A 20,383-nucleotide genomic window follows, 5' to 3' on the forward strand; every position below is an offset into this window, starting at 1 on the left:
AAGTCCATTGTATGCTGATGGTGCAGGACCAGGCAGTATTATGTTCTGTTGTATATAGGGTCACTGAGTCAGAACCAACTTGATGGCAACTAACAACAGTATGGAAAGCACCTTATATATTACAGCTATTCTTTAAAAGTTAGCCCCCTTTGGAAAGACATGAACTGAAATTCAGAGTAACCCAGGGTATTTTAGATGGAGTAGAACTCATGCTTAATTATTAGAACCAGAAAAAAAGTAAACTGATAAAACAGATGTATTAAACATCTACCCTGTTCTGAATCATTGCCTGGTGCTCTGGGGAACAATAAGGTGGTTCTCAGCCTCTTTTTCACTGACCCTCTGCTTTACCAAGCATAATCTTTTCCAGAGAACTGGTTCCTCCTAACATGCTCAAAGTAAATGAGACAAAGTCTCTCCATTCTCAATGCTAAGGAGCATTCTAGCTGTACTTCTTGCAAGACAAATTTGTTCGTTCTTCTGGTAATCCATGGTATAATTCAAATGCATCAGTTCTTTGCTCTGTCCTATTCTTGTCCAGCTTTCATATACATATGAGGCGATTGAAAATACCATGGTAAAGGTCAGGTGCACCTTAGTGTGGTCAAGATAACATCTTTATGTTTTAACACTTTTGACTGCTGCTTCTAGGGGCATTGATTGTGGATACTAGTAAAATGAGATCCTTGACAACTTCATTTTTTTCTCCACTTATCTTGATTTGCTTGTTGGTCCAGTTGTGAGGATTTTTGTTTTCTTTGTGTTGTGATATAATTTGTACTGAAGACTAGCGTTTTATTTTCATCAGTAAGTGCTTCAAGTTCTCTTCATTTTGAGCAAGTAAGGTTATTTCACCTGCCTATTACAGATTGGTAAGGAGCTCTGGTAGCATAGTGGTTACGAATCGGGCTGCTAACCTCAAGGTTGGCAGTTCAAAACTACTAGCTGTTCCACAGGAGAAAGATGAGGCTTTCTGCTCCCGTAAAGATTTACAGCCTTGGAAATGCTGTGCAGGGTTGCTATGAGTCGGAACCAACTCCACGGTACTTAACAACAACATTACAGGTTGATAATGAGTCTTCTTCCACTCTTGATGCCATGTTCTTCACGTAGTCCAGCTTCTTGGATTAGTTGCCCATCATAATCGAGTAAATATTGAATAAGTCTGCTGAAAGGATAAAACTGTAATACATCACATCTTTCCGGATTCTAACCCATTGTTCTGTTTGAATAATTGCTTCTAGGTCTCAGTGCAGGTTCTACATGAGCACAAGTAAATGTTTTGGGATTCCCATTCTTTGAAATGTTCTCTGTAGTTTGTTATGATTCACACAATTGAATGTCTTTGCATAATCAGTGAAACACATAGTCAGTGAAACCTTTTTGGTATTCTCTGCTTTCAGCCAACATCTGTTTGACATCAGCAATGATATCCTTCCATTGGTTAAAATTTCTGGTGGTTTTCAGCCAGTGCAATCATTTTTGAAGTATCTTCAGTAAAACTTGACTTGCATATGATATTAATATTGTTCAATAATTTTGCACTTCATTAGATTGCAAATATATTTCTTCCAGTTGATTGACCAGGTCTCTGTCCTCCACATTTCTTGGCACAGATGAGGGAGCATTTCTAGAGTTGCATCTATGTGCTGAAACATCTCAATTGGTATTCCATCAATTCCTGAGGGAGATTTTCACCAGTACACCAAGTACAACTTGGACTTCTTCCTACACTCTGTCACTGATTGTATACTACCTCTTGAAATGGTTTAGTATCAGCCCGTTCTTTTTGGCTACAGTGACTCTTTATTCCTTGATGCTTCCTACGTCATTGAATACCTTTCCCAGAGACTCCTTCAATATGGTGACTCAATTTGAATTTTTCTTCAATTCTTTCAGATTGAGAAATGCTGAGTGTGTTCTTTCTTTTTGTTGTCTGACTCCAGATCTTTGCACATTTCATTAAATAACGTTATCTTCTTGAGCTGTCCTTTGAGATCTTTTGTCTAGCTCTTTTATGTAATTTCTTTCATTTGCTTTAGCTACTGTACATTCAAGAGCAAGTTTCAAAGTCTCTTCTGATAGCCAGTTTTGTCTTTCTTGGCTCTTTAGTGACCATTTCCTTTCATCATGTATAATGTCTGATGTTATCTCACAAGTCATCTGGTCTTTGGTCATTAGTTTTCAGTGAGTCAAATCTGTTCTTGAGAGGGTCTCTAAATTCAGGTGGGATGTATTCAAAGTCATAGGTCAGCTCATATGGACTTTTAATTTTCGTCAGTTTCTACTTGAACTTGCATATAAGCAATGGACGGTCTATTCCTATATACTTCATCTCAGCAAGGTCCACATGTGTATGGTCACTGTTTATGTTGTTGAAAAAGGTATTTGCCATGGGTAAGTAATTGGTCTTGCAAAATTCTGTCGTGTGATCTCCAGTATTATTTCTGTTACCATGACCACAGTTTCCAACTACTGATCTTCGTTTCCAACTTTCGCATTCCAACCACCAGTAATTATCAGTGTATTTTGATCAATTACAGACTACAGAAGTTGTTAAAAATCTTCAGTTTCTTTATCTTTTGCCATTAGTGGCTGGTATGTAAATTTGAATCATAGCTGTATCAACTGGTCTTTCATGTAGACATATGGATATTGTCCTATGACTGGCAGCAATGTACTTCAGTATAGATCTCAATATGTTCTTTTTCAAAGATGAAATCCTGTTCAAATTGTCATTCCTAACAGTAAACCTTATGATTGTCCTGTTTAAAATGATCAATACCAATCCATTTTAACTCACTGATGCTTACAATACTGATTTCTATGCATTCTGTTTTATTTTTGATGACATCCAGTTTTCTTAGATTCATACTCTGTACATTTCACTTTTTGATTATTACTGGATGTTTGTAGCTGTTTCTTTTCCTGTTGAATGGTGCCATGTCAAGGTCCAAATGAAGGGTCCCAAAAGCTTTACTCCCTCCATGTCGTTAAGATGGGCTCTGTTTTGAAGAAGCAACTCTTCCTTAGTCATATTTTGAGTGCCTCCCAGCCTGAGGGGCTCGTCCTAGCACTGTATCTGACAATGTTCCACCGTAATTCATGAGGTTTTCACTAGCCTTTTTGTCTTTATTTTTTTTTTTTAAGTAGATTGTCAGGTCATTCTTCCTGATGTGTTTTAGTGTGGAAGTTCTGCTTGAATCTGCCCACCATATGTGATCCTGCTGGTATTTGAAATACTAGTGGCTTTGCTTGCAGCACCACAGCCACAGACAAGTCACCACAATACGACAAACTGACAGAAAAGTGGTAGTATGTAATTTATATACTGGAATATATAAGGTGATTTCCATATAATTTTTTAAATGGCAGTTTTGTTTTAGGTATAATTCATATACCATATAATTTTCCCTTTTAAAATATAGAGTTAGTGTGGTGATTGATAGCCATTCAAAATTGTACGACCATTATTAATTTCAGAACATTTCTGCCCCGCCCCCGCCCCCAAAGAAACTCAGTACCCACTAGCCATCACTGCCAAGCTCCACCCCCTCTCCCTTGACCAACACTAATCTATTTCATCTCTCCGAATTTGCCTCTTCTGGCCATTTCATATAAATGGAGTAATATAATAGGTGTTCTCTTGTGACTGGTTTCTTTGAGTTAGCATAATAATAGAATATAACAGTGTTTCATTCCTTTTTATTGCTGAACAATATTCTACTGTATGGATTCACCACAGTTTGTTTATCCATTCTTCAGTTGATTCAGGACTAATGCTGTTATGAACATTTGTGCTCAGATTTTTGCATGAACAAAAGTTTTCAGTTCTCTTAGGTAGGTCACATGACTGTTTAATATTTTGAGGCAATGATCAGACTTTTTTGCAAAGTGGCTGCACCCGTTTACATTTCCACTGGTGATGCGTTAAGATTCCAGTTTCCCCACATGCTTGCTAATACTTGTTATCTGTCTGTTTACCCTTATAGTTTTGATTACTCCAACTTTTCAAGGTTAGAAACAGTCATAAAAGTCTGCTTTTAGCTGTGCCCAGTGACCAGTCTTTTTGGTTGTTGTTGTTTATCCTGAACTAGGTATCTTCTATGAATGCATCTGGAATATTGACATAATTATTTACGTATCTAAATAGACCACTTGAGTTGTCGACCTATTATATTTGTGTTATTGTTTTACTCAAAATCATCTTCCATCAAAATTTAAAAAGCATGTACGTATTACCTAGCAATTTGCTAGGAATTTACTTCTCAGTTTTTCTTGAATATAATGCCCAAAGGCCTTTGTGTACAAAATTGTTTCTTGAAATATTACCAATAGTAGCAAATTATTAAAAAGTAGCCTATTAATAAACTTGTTCAGCTGTAAAGAATGAGACAGTTTTACATGTGCTGGAATGGAATTTTCTCCATGATCATATATAAATGGGGGTGGGAGGGACGAACACCATTGTAAATAGTATGCCAGCACTTGAGGTCAAAGGAAAGATGGGCGAGAGGAAGAGATTATGTCTGAGCACATGCTTCTGTGTGCTTAGAACACCTTTGGAAGAACATTAGAGAGGCTGATGAGAATGGTTGCCTTCTTTAGAAGCGACTTGGGGGCTCAGGTGGGAAGGAGACATTGTCACCGTATCTATTGAAACACTGAGTATGTTTTAGTCATATGTGTATGCTCCTGTTTGAATATTTTCTTTTTTAAAAGAAAAAGAAGTCCCCCAAACCTATAGTAATCACGCCCGTGCCCCTAGTGGCATGATGGCAGCCACCTGCTGTCCATGGCATTAGACCTAGACACCCTGTGGGTGGGGCTGCTAATAGTAGTCAGGCTCTGAGCAGAGTTTCCCCAGAGTTGCACCACTGACATATCATGTTCTATTGTGGAGGGATGCCCTGGACACTGTAGGGGTTTAGCAGGAACCCTGACCTCGACTCACTAGATGTTGGTACAGTTGTGACAACCAAAAGTCTCCAGATACTGCCCAATGTCCCCAGGAGGGGGAGGGCAGAATTTCAGTTGGGTTAATATGTTCTGCCTCTGGGGGTTCCCTAAGTGAGTGGTTTCATGTATGAGGTGGAGCCTCAGTTAGTGTTTATACACACACTTGCCCCTGAATTCTCTGCATTTGCTTAAAAAGAGTAAAACTGAATTACAGAGTGTATGAGACCAGAGGCAAGCGATCATTTCCCCAGGTCCTTATACTTCCCAGAGAAAGAAAGCCAGTGAGTTGGTGTCCAGTGTGTCTCTCTCCCCTGCCTTGTGCTATACAGACATAAGTCTATGTGCTTTGTTAATAAAAATGAGGCCTTGCACTACATAATGTTTCATTCATTTTTTATTCCCTGTAATAGAAGTGGATGCTTTTCCTCTCAGTGCATATTGGCCTCTCTCTCTCTCACTTTCTTTTCTTTTTTTTTTTAAAGCTTTAAGACACGAATACAGATAATCTCTGGCTTACAATGTATTCTAGCTACAACAAACCACACTTAAGGACTTTCTGTTTGGTGTTGTGTTTCACTTGCTGCTGTTGTGTGCATCTTATCATTAGTAATATGTACTGCGTGCAGTGTTGGCATTGTGTAATTTGCTGGTGTTGTGATTCTCAGGCATTGACTTGCAGATGTTTTATGTAATATTTCCAACCCTCAAAGGCAAATAAATAAAGATCCTGATTTATAAAGGTATTCTTAATAAGAAGCAATAATAATGAAAACTTAAAAAAAAAAAAAGTATTTGCATCAGAACTGAAACAATGGAGTCCAGAACTAAACCCCGTCATAAGTCGGAGACTTACCCATGTGTGCACCTAAAAACTTTAATATAGCTTGTATAGAGTAAGAATCTCATGTAGCCCCATAATCCTTTGTGTCAGCCAAGGAAGCCAAAGTAGGTATTTCAGTAGAGATCATTAATCTAGAAAGTTGGTTAAATTGAGGCATTCTGAGGCAGGAAACAGTCACCACCTCCGGTGCCTGGAGACTCTGGCACTTGGTGGAAAGTGAGCCACCTCTGCTCCTGGCACCTATGAGGGCACAGTGAGTCAGTTGGGAGACTGCTGAGAAATACTGAAGGCCAGAACCAGCTAATGCTGGAATGCCGTTGACTGGACCAGCCAGCAAGCTGGAAGGAGTGAGGGCCTCCTTTCTCCTTTGTATTTTCTATTAGGGTTGTGTGTTGAACTGTATGCTGCTCAAGCTCCCTTGGTGCCCTGCCTGGGGGGGAAGAGGAAGCATGTACAAAGGGTGATTCCGTCTTGTCAGGTAGAAGCCCAGGGTACTAGTGTTGTGTGTTGGGATCTGTGTGGACAGATGCTGATCAGGCAGAGGAGTGGACTGTGCTGGATATTAAGCTCCAAATCCACCTTTCTGTACCCTGCTTGGTTTTTGTAGCTGGGACTCTTGTCAACTAGTTATTCTTGTCTCATGCTTTTTAGGCTGAGGAAAAGCTTGTTGCTCTCTAGGCCCTGGGTCTATGATGCCTAGTGGGAGAAACTACCTGTGTGCACATACTTGGGCACATACCCAGGGCTGGAGGGAGGTGTCTGCTATTATAGAAATGGGATAGATTGTACATGTTCTGCAACGTGTTGCCTTTACCGAGAGCTGTCATTGTGTGTGTCTATAGAGCTAGGCCTCAGCTTTGTAAAGGTGTCACAGAGTACCCAGGCCATGTTTATCCATTCCCTTGCAGGAAGGCACTTAGTTTGTTTACAATTATTTTTGCTGCTGGCACAGTGGTTAAAGTGCTAAGCTAGTGGTTATGAATCAAGCTGCTAACCTCAGGGTCAGCAGTTTGAAACTACCAGCTGTCCCGCAGGAGAAAGATGAGGCTTTCTACTCTTGTAAAGATTTACAGCCTCAGAAATTCTGTGCAGGGTCGATATGGGTCAGAACCGACTCCACGGCACATAACAACAACAAACTGAAAGGTCAGCAATTCAAACTTACCAGCCAGTTCAGGGGAGAATGGTGTGGCCGTCTGCTTCCGGAAAGATTTAGAGCCTTGGAAACCCTGTGGGACAGATCTCTGATGCCCTCCAGGGTCACTATGGTTGGAATCAACTCGACAGCAGTGGGTACCAAAAACAATGCTTCACATTTTTGTGCTCGGGTATGAGTCTGTCTGCAGGAAATTCTGAGACATGGACTTGCTGGTCTGAGCACGCTGTGACATGTTGGTAGGCACTGCCAGCTTGCCCCACAATCCACAGGAATAAAATGGAAAATGTTTGTATCATGATCAAATAATGACTCTTAAGAGCAGTGTTTCTCCAGAGACAGAATGTTCCAGCAATTCTCCTGCAGGCACATTTCCTTTCTTCACTGAAAACTTTTTAGCAGGTCTCTGGAGCACTCATAAACAAGATATATGAAAAAACCCCAGAAATCCTATTTTCTACAAAAGTTTTGTTATGGCTTTGTTAACGACCCTTCAGGGGTCTGAGTTTTAGCACATGTTTTGACTGTGTTCTAGTGAAACTGCCACTTGAACATCAGCAGCTAGAAGTTCCGGACCCTCCTTTCTTCCCTTTAAGAAATTGGTCAGAGTGTAGATATTTATAATAGTGTTGGGAGTATTGTTAAGACTTACGTGTATACCTTAATCATTTTGACACTTGCTGATAGAATAATCACTGGAATTTCATCAACAACGATAAGGCACATAGCATGCTAGCAGAGGAATCAACCGGTACATCAGAGCCTCCAAAATGTGGTATCAGAGATTTTCACAGACTTGTGATTTTGATGATTACCTCAAGCCCATATCCTGAAAAATAAATTATCCCTGGCTTTTTTGTATAAGAAATTCTGTGACAAAATCATTGAGCCTGAGTGCTAGGTACATCCTCAGATGAATTTGGGGCCGTTCATTTAGCAGAGGGGAATTGAGTGTGTAGAAGTTGGTAGAGACTGTGCTAGGTTTAGTGACTTTGTTATAGGGCTTGTGAGGAGTGCCTGGTGGGTTTGGCAGTCAATTGCACAGGTGCTGTAGTTAGACCTTTGTAATATTTTCCATAAATCCACATGTAAATCATGCCTTTGTTAGTTTCTGCTTGCACTGTTTACTTTTCCCCCCTCCCCCCCTCTGAAGACACCCCTTGCAACTAAGCGTTCATTTTATGAAGTGTGAAGAGCAGTGTTCATTCATTCAAACTTTTGACCACTAGGTCTCTTGAAGCCCCTGTCCTCCTTGTTTTGTGAGGGAGGACTGACCCTGTCAGTGGAATTTCCTTGGGAGGCTGTGTGTTTGAACCAGAGAGTTACTGGGCTTGGGGTGGCATGTGGTGTGGTGTGGTGTGTTTGAAGAGCATTGAGTCCCGACAGGCTGAATAGGGGAGGGAGGAGGTCAGGGATAGACAAGGTCAGATCTGGAAACTTAGGCTTCCTTCTCAGGCCACCTGGAAGCCATTGGAGAGGGGGTAGGCTAGAACAAGGGGAGAGTTTGGCAGTTTCTGGTTTTAAAAGGTCAGTCAGTTGGCTTGTAGGGACAGCAGGTTTAGACGAGGTGACCAGTGGCTAGAAGTTGAGATTGGATGACTGTGGGCTCTCTTTTGGAATGGGGCCTTCTGATGGTTGGAAGGTTGGAGGTGAGGGAAAAAAAATCATGGTCAGCCTCTGAGTTATTGTGTTAACCAGCTAAGTAGGTGATAGAGGAGCAAGAGGAGAAGGTTAGGGGATAGGTGGAAATTCAGAGTCAGAATTTGATCTTGTTATACCTTGGGATCCATTTAAGTGGGTAGTGAAGGTTTCTGTGTGTATTTACAAATGCCTTCTGAATCTTAAAGTATTTTTCAGCTTTTTATGGACAGGCAACTGTTGGTTGTTGTTGTTAAATGCTGTTGAGTCGGTTCTGACTCATAGTGACCCTGTATAGGGTTTCCAAGGAGCGACTGGTGAGCTTGAACCACTGACTTTGTAATTCAAACCAACTTTACAGTTCAGGTAATAAACTGACTTAAATGTTTTCAGCTATATCCTCTGTGATCTATTCCTCCAAAGACAGTTAGGTGTCGCTTTCACACAGGAGCCTCATTAGACACCTCAGTGATACTGGCTTAAAACTTCTTGTCCTCTCTACCCCCTAAAGCCCAGAATTCACATAAACTCGTGTAGGGATTAGTTAATGTTCATTTATAACACATAGAGTTTGCAGGTATACTGGACACAGATGTGCCATTTCTGCAGCCAGGAATAAACAGGACTTCAGAAGTTTTACCTTTGTGAATTCTTTGTAATTGGGAGTTTAAACCTTTTTTCTGACATCTGTACCCTTTTTTTTTTCCTCAGACAATTTATGAAAACCGGATATACAGCCTTAAAATAGAATGTGGACCTAAATACCCAGAAGCACCCCCCTTTGTAAGATTTGTAACAAAAATTAATATGAATGGAGTGAATAGTTCTAATGGAGTGGTAAGTTGTTTTTTTTCCTAACCCCACTTGTTTCTTTGTAATTTTATCATCAGGGGTACTTTGACTAGGCCTGACTCCATATATATGTTCCTTGGCTCTTTGATGATAAAATATATCACAGTACATACGTTAGCAGATTTGAGATGTGACCCTGTTTCTGAATTTTGTGTAACGTCACTCAGACAGCACTTACCCTCAGTAGCACTTGCTGCTCCTTTTGAGATGTGGTCTGGTTCTGTCCTCAGGACATCCCATGAAAGGAGTTAAGAAACTGAGGCACAGAGAAGTGAAGGATCTTGCCCAGTGTCACACAGCTAACTACTGTTGGTACCTTTACCTCTGTTACCTTATTTGGGGACCACTGATACATAATCTCTTTTCCTTTAATGGCCTTCCTTTTTACACTTAGTTTCAGTACCATAAATGGGAACCCAGTATCACTTGTTGTAAGAAGGCAACGATAAATGTTACAAAAACAAATAAGAAATTCTTATCCCTATGGTGCTTGCCAATGGCTTGGAGCCTGAGGTCTACTTCTTTCTTGTTCAAGAGGGAGCTCAGCAAGGGTCAGGATTGGTCACACGCCTTTGTCTTTGAGATCTTCAAAAGAGGAAAGAACATTAGAGAGAGCTGTCCCACATCTCCTTGGGTGCTGTGGTGCTGAGCACAGAGTCCTGGTTCACCTAAAGCCAGGAACCCAGAACACAGCTCACCTCCTTTGGGAATTGCTGCACTCAACCTAAGAGAGTGTGGCTCTGGGGAGGCCCTTGTCACCAGAGCGAGAGAGTCCTGTTCCCAACCCCCACCCCCACCCCATCCCCCTAGGTCCTTAACACCAGATGAGCAGTGGCAGCAGCCTTCAGGTTAGAGCCAGATAAGTCTTACCATGTGTCAGCACCATGTGTCTAGAATTCTAAAGGTGGCTTTACTTTTCCCAAACAGTGAGGATTTGGGGGACAAAAGGGGGAGTACTGCAGGGCTCGTGCATGTGAAAATCAGTTGTCAGACTTACTGCTCAGCTGGAATGAAGGTGCTTGGCTTGAGATTGTACTTCAGCTTGGCCCCGGCTGGCAGCGCTTGTGTTTGCGAGTGTGACAGTCATTCGTGGATGTTCTTGTTTCTGTTTTGTTTTTGGTAGGTGGACCCAAGAGCCATATCAGTGCTAGCAAAATGGCAGAATTCCTATAGCATCAAAGTTGTCCTGCAAGAGCTTCGGCGCCTAATGATGTCTAAAGAAAATATGAAACTCCCTCAACCACCTGAAGGACAGTGTTACAGCAACTAATCAAAAGAAAAACCACAGGCCCTCCCCTGTCCCCACCCTCATTCGATTTAAGCAGTCTTCATTTTCCACAGTAGTAAATTTTCTAGATACGTCTTGTAGACCTCAAAGTACTGGAAAGGAAGCTCCCATTCAAGGGCAAGTTATCTTAAGATACTGTAAATGATACTAATTTTGTGTCCATTTGAAATACATAAGTTGTGCTATAACAAATCATCCTGTCCGGTGTAACCACTGTCCACGTAGTTGACCTCCTGGGATCAAGAAAGTATATTTAAATTGATTCCCATCATTACTGGTGGGACACATCTAACTCAACTGTGAAAAGACACATCACACAATCACCTTGCTGCTGATTACACGGCCTGGGGTCTCTGCCTTCTCCCCTTGCCCCACCCCCTGCCCTCTGCCCCTTTCTCTGCAACAGCCCTCCAGCTTGGGGTGGCTTCTTAGAATAGATGTGAAGGTTTTGGGTTGCAGCCTATGAAACTACTGCTGGGTGTGTGGGGTGCTTAAGTCTTAAATGATGCCCCCCACTCCAAGCCATCCCTCCCCACTCTTCTCTACTCCCACCTTGGCCGAAGCCTAGATTGTAACCCTCTCTCCTCTCCTCTCCTCTGAAATTGGCCTTTGGTGAGGAATTCAGGGCTTTCTCCCCTATCTTCTCTCTCCCCACCCGATTGAGGGGTGCTGCTTCTCCCTTCCTCTTCCCAGAGCCCTTCCCTGCACCCCACCACCCTACACTCCCCATGACACTTCCTTGCTTTGGCCAGAAGCCATCAGGTAAGGTTGGAATGAGTCTCTGACCTCCCTCGTTTCGTCCTGTAACCACATTGATTTACTCTCCACCAGCCTGGCACATGAACATGGGGTCCTCAACCCTGCCACCACCCTCTGCTGTCGTCATTGGCTGATTCGCTGTTTTAGCTCAGGTTTTGATGTGGTAGCAAGAACAGACACCAAGGTCACTCAGACCTGCCAGCTCTCAAAGTCCTTGGTGGTTAAACTCGGAGAAAGGCCACACGAAGACACTTGTAAGCACACATGATCCCTCTGAATGTTTTCTTTTCCTGCCATGGCTTTGCTTTTAAAAATGGAAGAAGTTTTAAACAAGCAGGGCTCTCATTTGGTCATCCTTGCAATCCATTTGGGTCTAGTTTGGAGTCTGACAACTGGAACATAAAGAACCTTGAATTCGGTGCGTACTTGGTTTTGGTGCTGCTGCTTCCCACGATCCTCAGCAGGGAGTCAGAAAGAAGTCGGTGTGCTCAGCAGATCCCCGAAATTGGTGGGCTTGACCTCCTGGCAAATTGCTGCGTTGTTCCACTTTTCTGTTCAGGACCACTAAATGCTGACATGTGGATGCATACCGAAAATAAAGCAATTCATTGTGTTCTACAGGTTTTTTTTAATTTAGTATTTGTAAAAGCACCTTTTGAGGCAGCAACTATCAAGTCTGGAAAGCAATTGATGTTTCCATTAATCTTTTTCTGAGGAACACCGTAGTTCTAGGATTTAACATCCTGTAAGTAAAGCTTAACATAACAGTATTCCATAAGCAGCCTTTTTATTGTCAGACCATTGCCTGATTTTAATATAATAAAAAAAAAAAGTGTACGTTAATATGTAATGGGCTCTGCTCTTCTTGCTCTTGGCAAGTTAATACAGGAACAGATGGAATGTTCTAGAAGTTTTGTGATACAATTGTCCTAAAGCAAGAGTCGATAAACTTTTTCTATAAAGTTTGCCTAAATTGGCAAATATCTAGGCCTTGTGGGCCAAAAGGCAAAGTTAAAGAAGCTATTATGTAAGTTCGTATGTAATGGGAAGAAAAATGTCCACCAGTTTTTAATGGAATTCGAAATACAGTGATTGAGTAAAATTGTTTTGTAATGTTACAGGTTTATAAGAATAATTTTTTTTTGGATAACATTTTGCTTCATTGAGTTTACAGTCATCACCCTGTTAGATGATGTGCTGATGTGCTTCTGTAAAACTGCCTCTTCATTTGCAAAAACAGGTGGTGGGCCAGCATTAGACTGTGTGCCATACAGGTTTACAATCTAAAAGATTATAGTAAAGACAAAAGGGGGGTCCTTCTTTTTCTAAGTAACCTTGTGGGATTCTTTAGCTGTAAGTCTAAACTAAAAACGGTTTGCTAGTTGGACTACTTAATAGCCTCCAAGGGGAGAAAAACCATCATAGGTTCCCCAGTGATTTCTGATACTGCTAACTCTGTGCTGGGTGAGGAGTGGAAACGTCTGTGACTGTTTTTACCCAGGGTTCTCATTTCCTGCTGTGACCCCATCCTCCAACAGGCAAGACCTGGTATCCTGTGCCAGGAGCTAGGTCGTTCCTTTGTGGTGAGCCAGCTCAGGTGTCATAACTAGCTGTGAGGACAGGACCAGGTTGTTCCAAACAGGTCACCCTCCAGAAAGGGCCGTCTGAGTTCCTGCCGAACACGCCCAACTGCTGAAGGTGAAGGGAATGCTGCCTTCAGTATCCCAGAGAGGGGCTGGGCCAGGAACATTTCCAACGCCCAAGGCCACTCCCAATGAAGGAAGTAGACTTGTGAGGTTTTAGCATTCTTTTATTTGAAAATAACTACTGGGAGACCCTAAAGCAAATCAAGAAGGTATCTTCTGTGCTGAGTGACCTCTAGCAGGTCCCTCCCTTCAAGTGGCTGTCAGATCTAACACCTGAAGAGCCCTCTTGTGGCAATGGTGTGATTCTGATCCCGTGATTGTCTCACACTTGTGTGTTTTCTCTGTTAGTGCTGGTTATGGAGGGGATATAGGCCCAAATTTAGGGTAGTTAAGGGAAACACTGCTTTGGCCAGGGAACTGAGCCACTCCTCGGGCCCCCGGGTCTTATAGGCCTCCCTCCCGAGAGAAGACACTAGCAGTTCTTTTTCACTGTAGAGCTTGGAGTGGGGGTTCCAGGAGCTTCCCACTGTGGCCTGACACAGCTGAGTGAGGCAGTGGGCAGAGAAAGCACCCCTCTGGTTGATGGACAGCCCCGTGACACCACGGCTCCCTGATCTTGGAGTGAAGGCAGGTCTCCTGAGCTGGTGTCCCCATCCAAGAAAGTTCTGGGGCCTGTGTGGAGGGAGGTAGGGGCTGTTGACTGCTGCCTTTAACTGATGTATAGAGATGTGGATGGTGTCGAATAAATGGAACAGATCCTGCTAAGCGTCTCTGCTCCTCTCTCTGCCCTGCCATGGGTCCCTGCAGACCTCTTCCCTCTGCTTAATGTCATTCCGTGGTCACAAAAGCCCATGCAGGACGCTCATGATTGAAGCTTTCTGGGTAGATCAGAATTCTGGTACACCAGAATTCTGGGTAGATCGTGGGCCTGTTGCCCTTGAGTCCAATTTAAGGACTTCGTAGGACAGAGTAGAATTGCCCCGAGGGTTTCCAAGGCTGTGATCTGTGGGAGCAGACTCCCACTTGTTGGGTTTTTTTTGGAGTAGCTGCTGGTGGGTTCAAACCACTGACCTTTGGTAGCAGCGAAGCACTTAACCACTGTGCCACCGGGCCTCCTTAGCACATTAGGGACTTCTTGTTCCTTCTGTCTTCAGCAGAGATGGGAATCCTTTTAGGAGAGGCAGCTTGCTAGAAGCACTCTTAACTCTTTATGATTTGGGGGAGTGGATGCCTGGATGGCTGTGTGGATTGTTGGGAGCTTGGAGCTGTGTGGTTACAGGGTCTACCTCAGCACTGTTTCTGGACGAATGAGATCAGCTGCTTTTGTAGTTAGAACTGTCACATCCTAGTTGGAGGTGACGTTAAAGAGAAGCTTTCTGCAAAGGCTGGCTCCTAGCTGCTGGCGGCCCTGTCACTGTGAACTGGCCATATTGTTGGGGCTAAAGCGTGCACCGGGTAGGGAGAGTAAAGATGCTCCTCAGTGCTGGAAACGGGGCTCAGTGACACCAGATGGTTTCAGTTCCTCAAGAGACACCACAGATGTAGGTGTTTAGGGGGAATCTCCCAACATTTATGTGTTGACTAGCAAACTCTTCATACCCCGTGTAGAACTAAGGAAACCCACACACAGCTTGCATGCCACCATTGCCCATAGAATGCTCCATGGGGTTTTCAAGACTGACCTTTCAGAATCAGAAGCAAATCACAAGGCATGTCTTGAAGTACCTTTGGACAGTCTTGAAAGACCAACCTTTCAGCGAATGCTTAGCCATTTGTATCACTCAGGAATTCCATCTGTGGCATTCTGTCACCATATGCTTCCTGATCCTTACAAGATTGTCATTGTAGTGATCTTTGTCCTCAGCGTCTGAGATGCCATCCACTGTTAGTGCACCACAGAGTACATGCTGCCAATTAGAATGCCGTTGATTGTACGACAGAAGCCTTGATAGCACAGTAGTTAAGCATTCACTGCTAACCAAAGAGTCATTGGTTCAAACCCACCAGCTGCTTTATTGGTGAAAGGTATGGCTGTCCTGTGAAGATGACCACCTTGGAGACCCTGCAGGGCGCTTCTTTTCTGCCCCATCAGGTGGCTATGAGTCCGAATTGACTCGATTGGTTTGGTGTGGCAACAGGAATGGGTTTTGTGCTTTTTGGTTTTTAGATGATTGTGAAAGGCCTCATTTGCAGAAGTGTTGATAAGTGAAGGGGTGTCCATTCCAGGAGCAGTGGAAAGTGGTCAGCTGCTGTAGGAAGGAGGGTTGGAAGCCACACCTAGGGGAAAAGAGGGACAGAAACCAGCCAGGGCCGGATTGGCAGAATCTGCTCCTTACAGGAGTCCAGTCTGGGGACATCTGAGCTGCAGGCCCCGTTTTCAATTAGAATATGAGAAGAAAGCACTCAGTGGGAGGGGGTCGTGGCCAGAGGAGTGTGGTCTCAAGCTCTGACCCCCATTCTGTCCAAATACCAGAGGCGAGTTGTCCCAGCACAGTGTGGGATGTGCACCAGAGAAATGCCACTTCCTTCCCCAAGCCCTTCAACCCATCATAAGTGAGAATGTGGCTCTGTTTAGTCTGGGACCCCTTTTTCTCTCAAGACTTCCCAGCAGTACCCAGGGAGCTGCCCTCTTTTTTTTTTTTTTTAAATTGCATTTTGGTTTTGAGACTATATGTAACAAAAACATGCACCAGTTTCAGTTTCTACATGCCCAGTTGACTGACGTTTGTGATGACGTTCTTCACACTGTGCAGCCATTCTTACCCTTTTCTGAGTTGTTCCTCCCCCCTTAGGCACTCACCTGCCTTCTAAGGTTCCTATCTGATTGGTTTAGCTGCTGTTGTCACTTTGACCTATATAAATAGATCTTAAAGGAGCACAGTGCTTAAGGCAGACTGCCCCTGGTTCTTAGCAACTGCTGTTTCCCCCTCTCCCCCAGAGCAGGGAGGCACCCAATCCAGGAGACCAGGTCATCCTGAGGGATGATGGGGGATGGCCGGAGTTTGGCTGCTCCTCCCAGCCTTGGGGCGTTTATTTGTGCCTGTGTATCTGGAGAATAGCCCTAGACGTGGGCCTCTTGGTCCCAGGACCTGGACATTTAAACTATTGACATTTCCCAGTTCCCACTCTGCAGTAATACGTGGGCTTCCCTTCTACGCTCTAAGCTTTTCTGACTGCCCCTTCTGGAACTCAGTGTGCACCTTCTGACTTTGCACATGCACACATTGATGTGGGAGGTTAAGTATTTTTTCCCATGTTAAAAAGCGTTCTTTTCTTTCAAACATTTCTTTTGTTTGCTTTTTGTTATTTTTTTGTACTGATTTGTAAGAGTGTGTGCTTTCTATGAGGAGGCCGCTGTCTGAGACAGGAACTGGAACTGGAGACTTCCAGGTGAGAATCCATCCAGGGCAGAAATTCAGAACCTCAGTTGGAGATCAAACCAGAACAAACTGGTTCAAAGAGAATACCATTTTTGAAGGATAAATAAATGGCTCATGACTGGCCTGGAGGGGCTGGTGATCCATGACCATCTTTCAAAACCCGATGCCATCAAGTTGACGCCAACTCATAGTGACCCCACATATGTCAGTGTAGCGCTGTGCTCCATAGGGTTTCATCACTGACCGGAATAAAAGCTCATGGGGGGGGGGGGAGGGAATAATCGATTATCTCTTCACTCCATTTTCCACAGATTTTTTTGAAGCTCCTTCATAGATCATTATTAGGTCTTTCTCCTGATGTCCTTCTGAGTGGACTTGAGGTGCTTGTCTTGTGGTTAGCAGCCAAGCACATTAACTGATTGTCCAACAGCTGGGGACTCTTGATTATCTTTACCAGCCGTAGGATGGTCCTCAAGCTATCAGTTTAGTCTTTTTTTTGATGGACTCAAATGTGCAACTCAGATTGGAGACACCCCCTGTGGTCAGTTGGGAGATATTTCAGTCCCTCCAACAAGTAGCTGGGAGTTGCCTTTACACCTCAGGGTCTCTTGGGTGAGTTGATGTGGAAGATTATGCATACAGCAGGCAGGTGGCCTCTGGACACCACCTGTAACTTGCTGGGTGGGTCAGGTAAGTCTTGCTTTTTGGTGTGTGCGAGGGCAATGCGGAAGTCAGCTCCATGGGAAAGTGCTCTGAAAAGGCAACCTCAGGCCATCAAAGTGGGTCACCACTGCTGCCCATTGCTTTCACGTCCTTAGCCTCTTGACTTTCCCCTCGCCCCCACTACAGGCCATTCTCCATACACAGCCAGAGGGATCCTGCTAAGCTCAAGGACCTGTCGGGCCTCAGGGACTTTGCTGTTCTGTCCCTCTGCTTAGATTGTTGCCTTTTGTCTTTGCATGGCTGGCCCCCATGTCTCTGGAGAGAGGCCCTCCCTGACCCCTATCTAAAATAGCCACCGCCATCTTTCTTTGTCCACATCACCTAGTTTTGTTTTCTTTAGGGTAACCTTGTTTTATTGGTCTAGCTGTTTCTTTTCTTTCTCCCCCATGGAGCGTGGGTTTCATGCAGGCAGATGCTTCAGCTAGCTTACTCACTGCTCTGCCTCACTGTTGAGAATGAGTTTGACTAAATGAATGATTCTCCAGGGCTAAACGTGTTTGAATGGATGAATGATTCCCAAGAGGCTGGGGCCTATCAGGTCATCAGCAGTGATGGGGGAAGGGTCCCAGTGACCCTGTGAGGCCGACTGCCACCTCAGCCATGTCATCACTGAATGACGACTACATTGTAACTGGGTGAGTGGATGGAGGGAAAACAGATGGGCTAAGAAGTTTGGTCATCCCTGTGAGGAATTCCAAGTTAGGTCTAAGCAAGATCCCTTTGGGCCCCTTGTTAGTGCTGGAGGAGTTGCTGGTGAGCTTGAACTGCCGCCCTTGCAGTTCAAACTGACTTGTAAATCTGCGCATTAACCCACAGCACCCCACCAGGATTGCCTTACCAGCCACCACTTTCCACTTGGCCAGGGAAGACCTCACCACATGAATCTTGCTGTGGCAAAGGGGAGCCTAGCAGCAATGCACCTTTAGGAGACCCTAGTGGCAGCTCACTGGATTTATTCTGGGAGTGACCTTATCTTGGACTCCCAGGGGCTGGTGTAAGAACCCCTGCTGGGCACGAGTAGGAGGAGCTAGCACACCCAAGGACAGCGCTTTATTTTAACAGCTATGTAAGACCAACACCACCTCAGCCCAAGATACTAATAGATGCTAGTTGATACAGGTTGGCCAGGTGTGGTCTTGATATGAACTTGCTTTTTAAAAAATACATTTAGGAAAAGTGAACGCAAGTTAACGTGACTAAATGTAAATATTGTTAACTGGTGGCACATGAAGGAGATTGTAAAGAAATGAAGGTTTTGATTTGTTGAATGTAAAATTCATAATCTCTGTAAACCACTCAACAAAAATTTAAAGTAAAACAATAGTCTAAAAGCAAATACCAAGTAATAGTATAAATGTACCCCAGATGTGACAAAATTGTGCGGGGGTAGGTGCATGACTAAAACGGGGGGCTTTTAAAGGATTATTATAACCGATCATTATCTAGTGCACAGACACATGAATGGCAGCTGCATGCGGGCCTGTTGTGTTCAGTGTTCCTGTCATCTTTCTTAGTACCTGGCATACAGGAGGTGCTCAGTAAATGAGTGAATGGGTGAGCGGATGGAAGAACATGTACAGTGAAGGAGTAGAGGTGAGCCCTCTAATCTGCCTCACTGGATCGCAGTACAAGCCCACCATCAGGCCAACTCACCCCACCTATGTGGCCCTCAGTAGTTTCTTTAACCTCTCTGTGACCTTCAGTATCCAGTTCACAGCATAGTTTGGAGGATGACGTGAATTTTTACGTATAAAGGGTTTCTCCGGGTTCTTGGCACATAGTAATAAACTCAGTAAATGTGAGCTGCTCTTACTACCCTATTACACCGAAGAGAAAAGTAGAAAATTCTCTCGGTTGCGATTGGGACCTGCGCGCCCGTGTGGAACAGCAGAGGGCGCCCGCGCGCTGCGGACGGACCAAGGCACCGACTCAGGACTGTAGGCGGGTCAGCCCGGGTGGTTTCCAGGGTTGGGGGTGGTCGGGGGACGGAGAGAGACCGCACCTAAGCTGGGCTCCCAGGCGCCTGCGTGTGCCGGAGACGGGGAGGGCGTGCGCAAATTCATCCTCTCTGTGGTGCTCCAGTTAGGCGCCCTGGGAACGGATGGATAAATAAATTTACACAAAGATAATGCTGGAAGCAGGAGAGGCGAGGTCAGACAAATGGATGAACAAAATTGATCAAACTCCAGTGTCACCCTTGACCTGGTTCCTCGCTCCTCGGTCCTCTATTTTTTAACCCCGACAGCCTGTCGCCAAAGTCCAGTTTCTGCCACCCTGTTTCTTCCCCTCGCTCCCAGGCCTCACACATAGCCAGCTGGAATGATTTTACAGTCCCACCTCCTGCTGAATGGTCCTGTGCAGCCCGCATCAGGTCCCAGCCCCCATCCAGGGTTGTGGGGTGGAGGGCAGGGATGGCTGATATCTGGATTTCTGAGTCAGGCGAGTTGGTGGCCCCGGGGGGGGGGGGGGGTGTCCCAGGAACATCAGGCCTTTCCTCAGAGGAAGGCAGTGATGGGGGGGCTATGGAAGCCTCCTTCCAGGCCCTGGCCTGGAGCGCCGGGGAACCCAGTCTAAAGAGGTGAAATTTCTTCTGAAACCGTTGGCACAGATGGCACACAGAAGACTGTGTCTGTCTGTCTCTTTCTCATTTGGCAAATATTTGCAAAGTCCTCCTCTGTGGACAGGGCAGAAAAATATCCCGCCTCACGTTGCCATCATTTGCAGGCATAGAAGAAACAAATGAACAAACCAGATAATTTCTGATCTAGGCAATAAAGGCACTATAGTGGGTGGACATGGCGGAGGGGCCATGGCTTTTGTTCGGTGGTCAGGGACCTAAGGGGGTGACATCTGAGCTGAGTGCTGGTTGGAGAAAGGATTGGCAGAGGGTGCCGGGAGTACAAAGACCCTGAGCAAAGTGAGCTGGTGGGGGTGGGGGCCGTGGAACAGAGTGTGAGAGAGGATTTAGGAAGTGGGTTGGACAAGACGGGCCCACACACAGGGCCTGGTAGATACTGGGATGGGAACGTGGGTGATGTGAGGATTAAATGAACCATTATAGGAAAGTGCCAGAGACAGTGTCGGCATGCCATATTGGCTATTATTACTATCATCAATCGTTGTCATTACCCTGAGGTCTGG

The 20,383-nt window shown here is 44.5% G+C and overlaps 1 protein-coding gene across 1 annotated transcript in view; it reads left to right on the forward strand.

The window, feature by feature from the left end:
- The window catches only part of LOC102837023 (ubiquitin-conjugating enzyme E2 variant 1-like), a 34,286-nt gene extending 23,570 nt beyond the window's left edge, over positions 1–10,716 (forward strand). Inside the window, exons 3-4 of the mRNA XM_006839325.1 lie at positions 9,306–9,431; positions 10,570–10,716. Coding sequence (XP_006839388.1) covers positions 9,306–9,431; positions 10,570–10,716 — 273 coding nt within the window. The remainder of the gene's footprint in view (positions 1–9,305; positions 9,432–10,569) is intronic.
- Positions 10,717–20,383: the final 9,667 nt, after the last annotated feature.

This window comes from Chrysochloris asiatica, unplaced genomic scaffold, assembly GCF_000296735.1.
Source record: "Chrysochloris asiatica unplaced genomic scaffold, ChrAsi1.0 scaffold00023, whole genome shotgun sequence".
Taxonomy (NCBI): Eukaryota; Metazoa; Chordata; class Mammalia; order Afrosoricida; family Chrysochloridae; genus Chrysochloris; species Chrysochloris asiatica.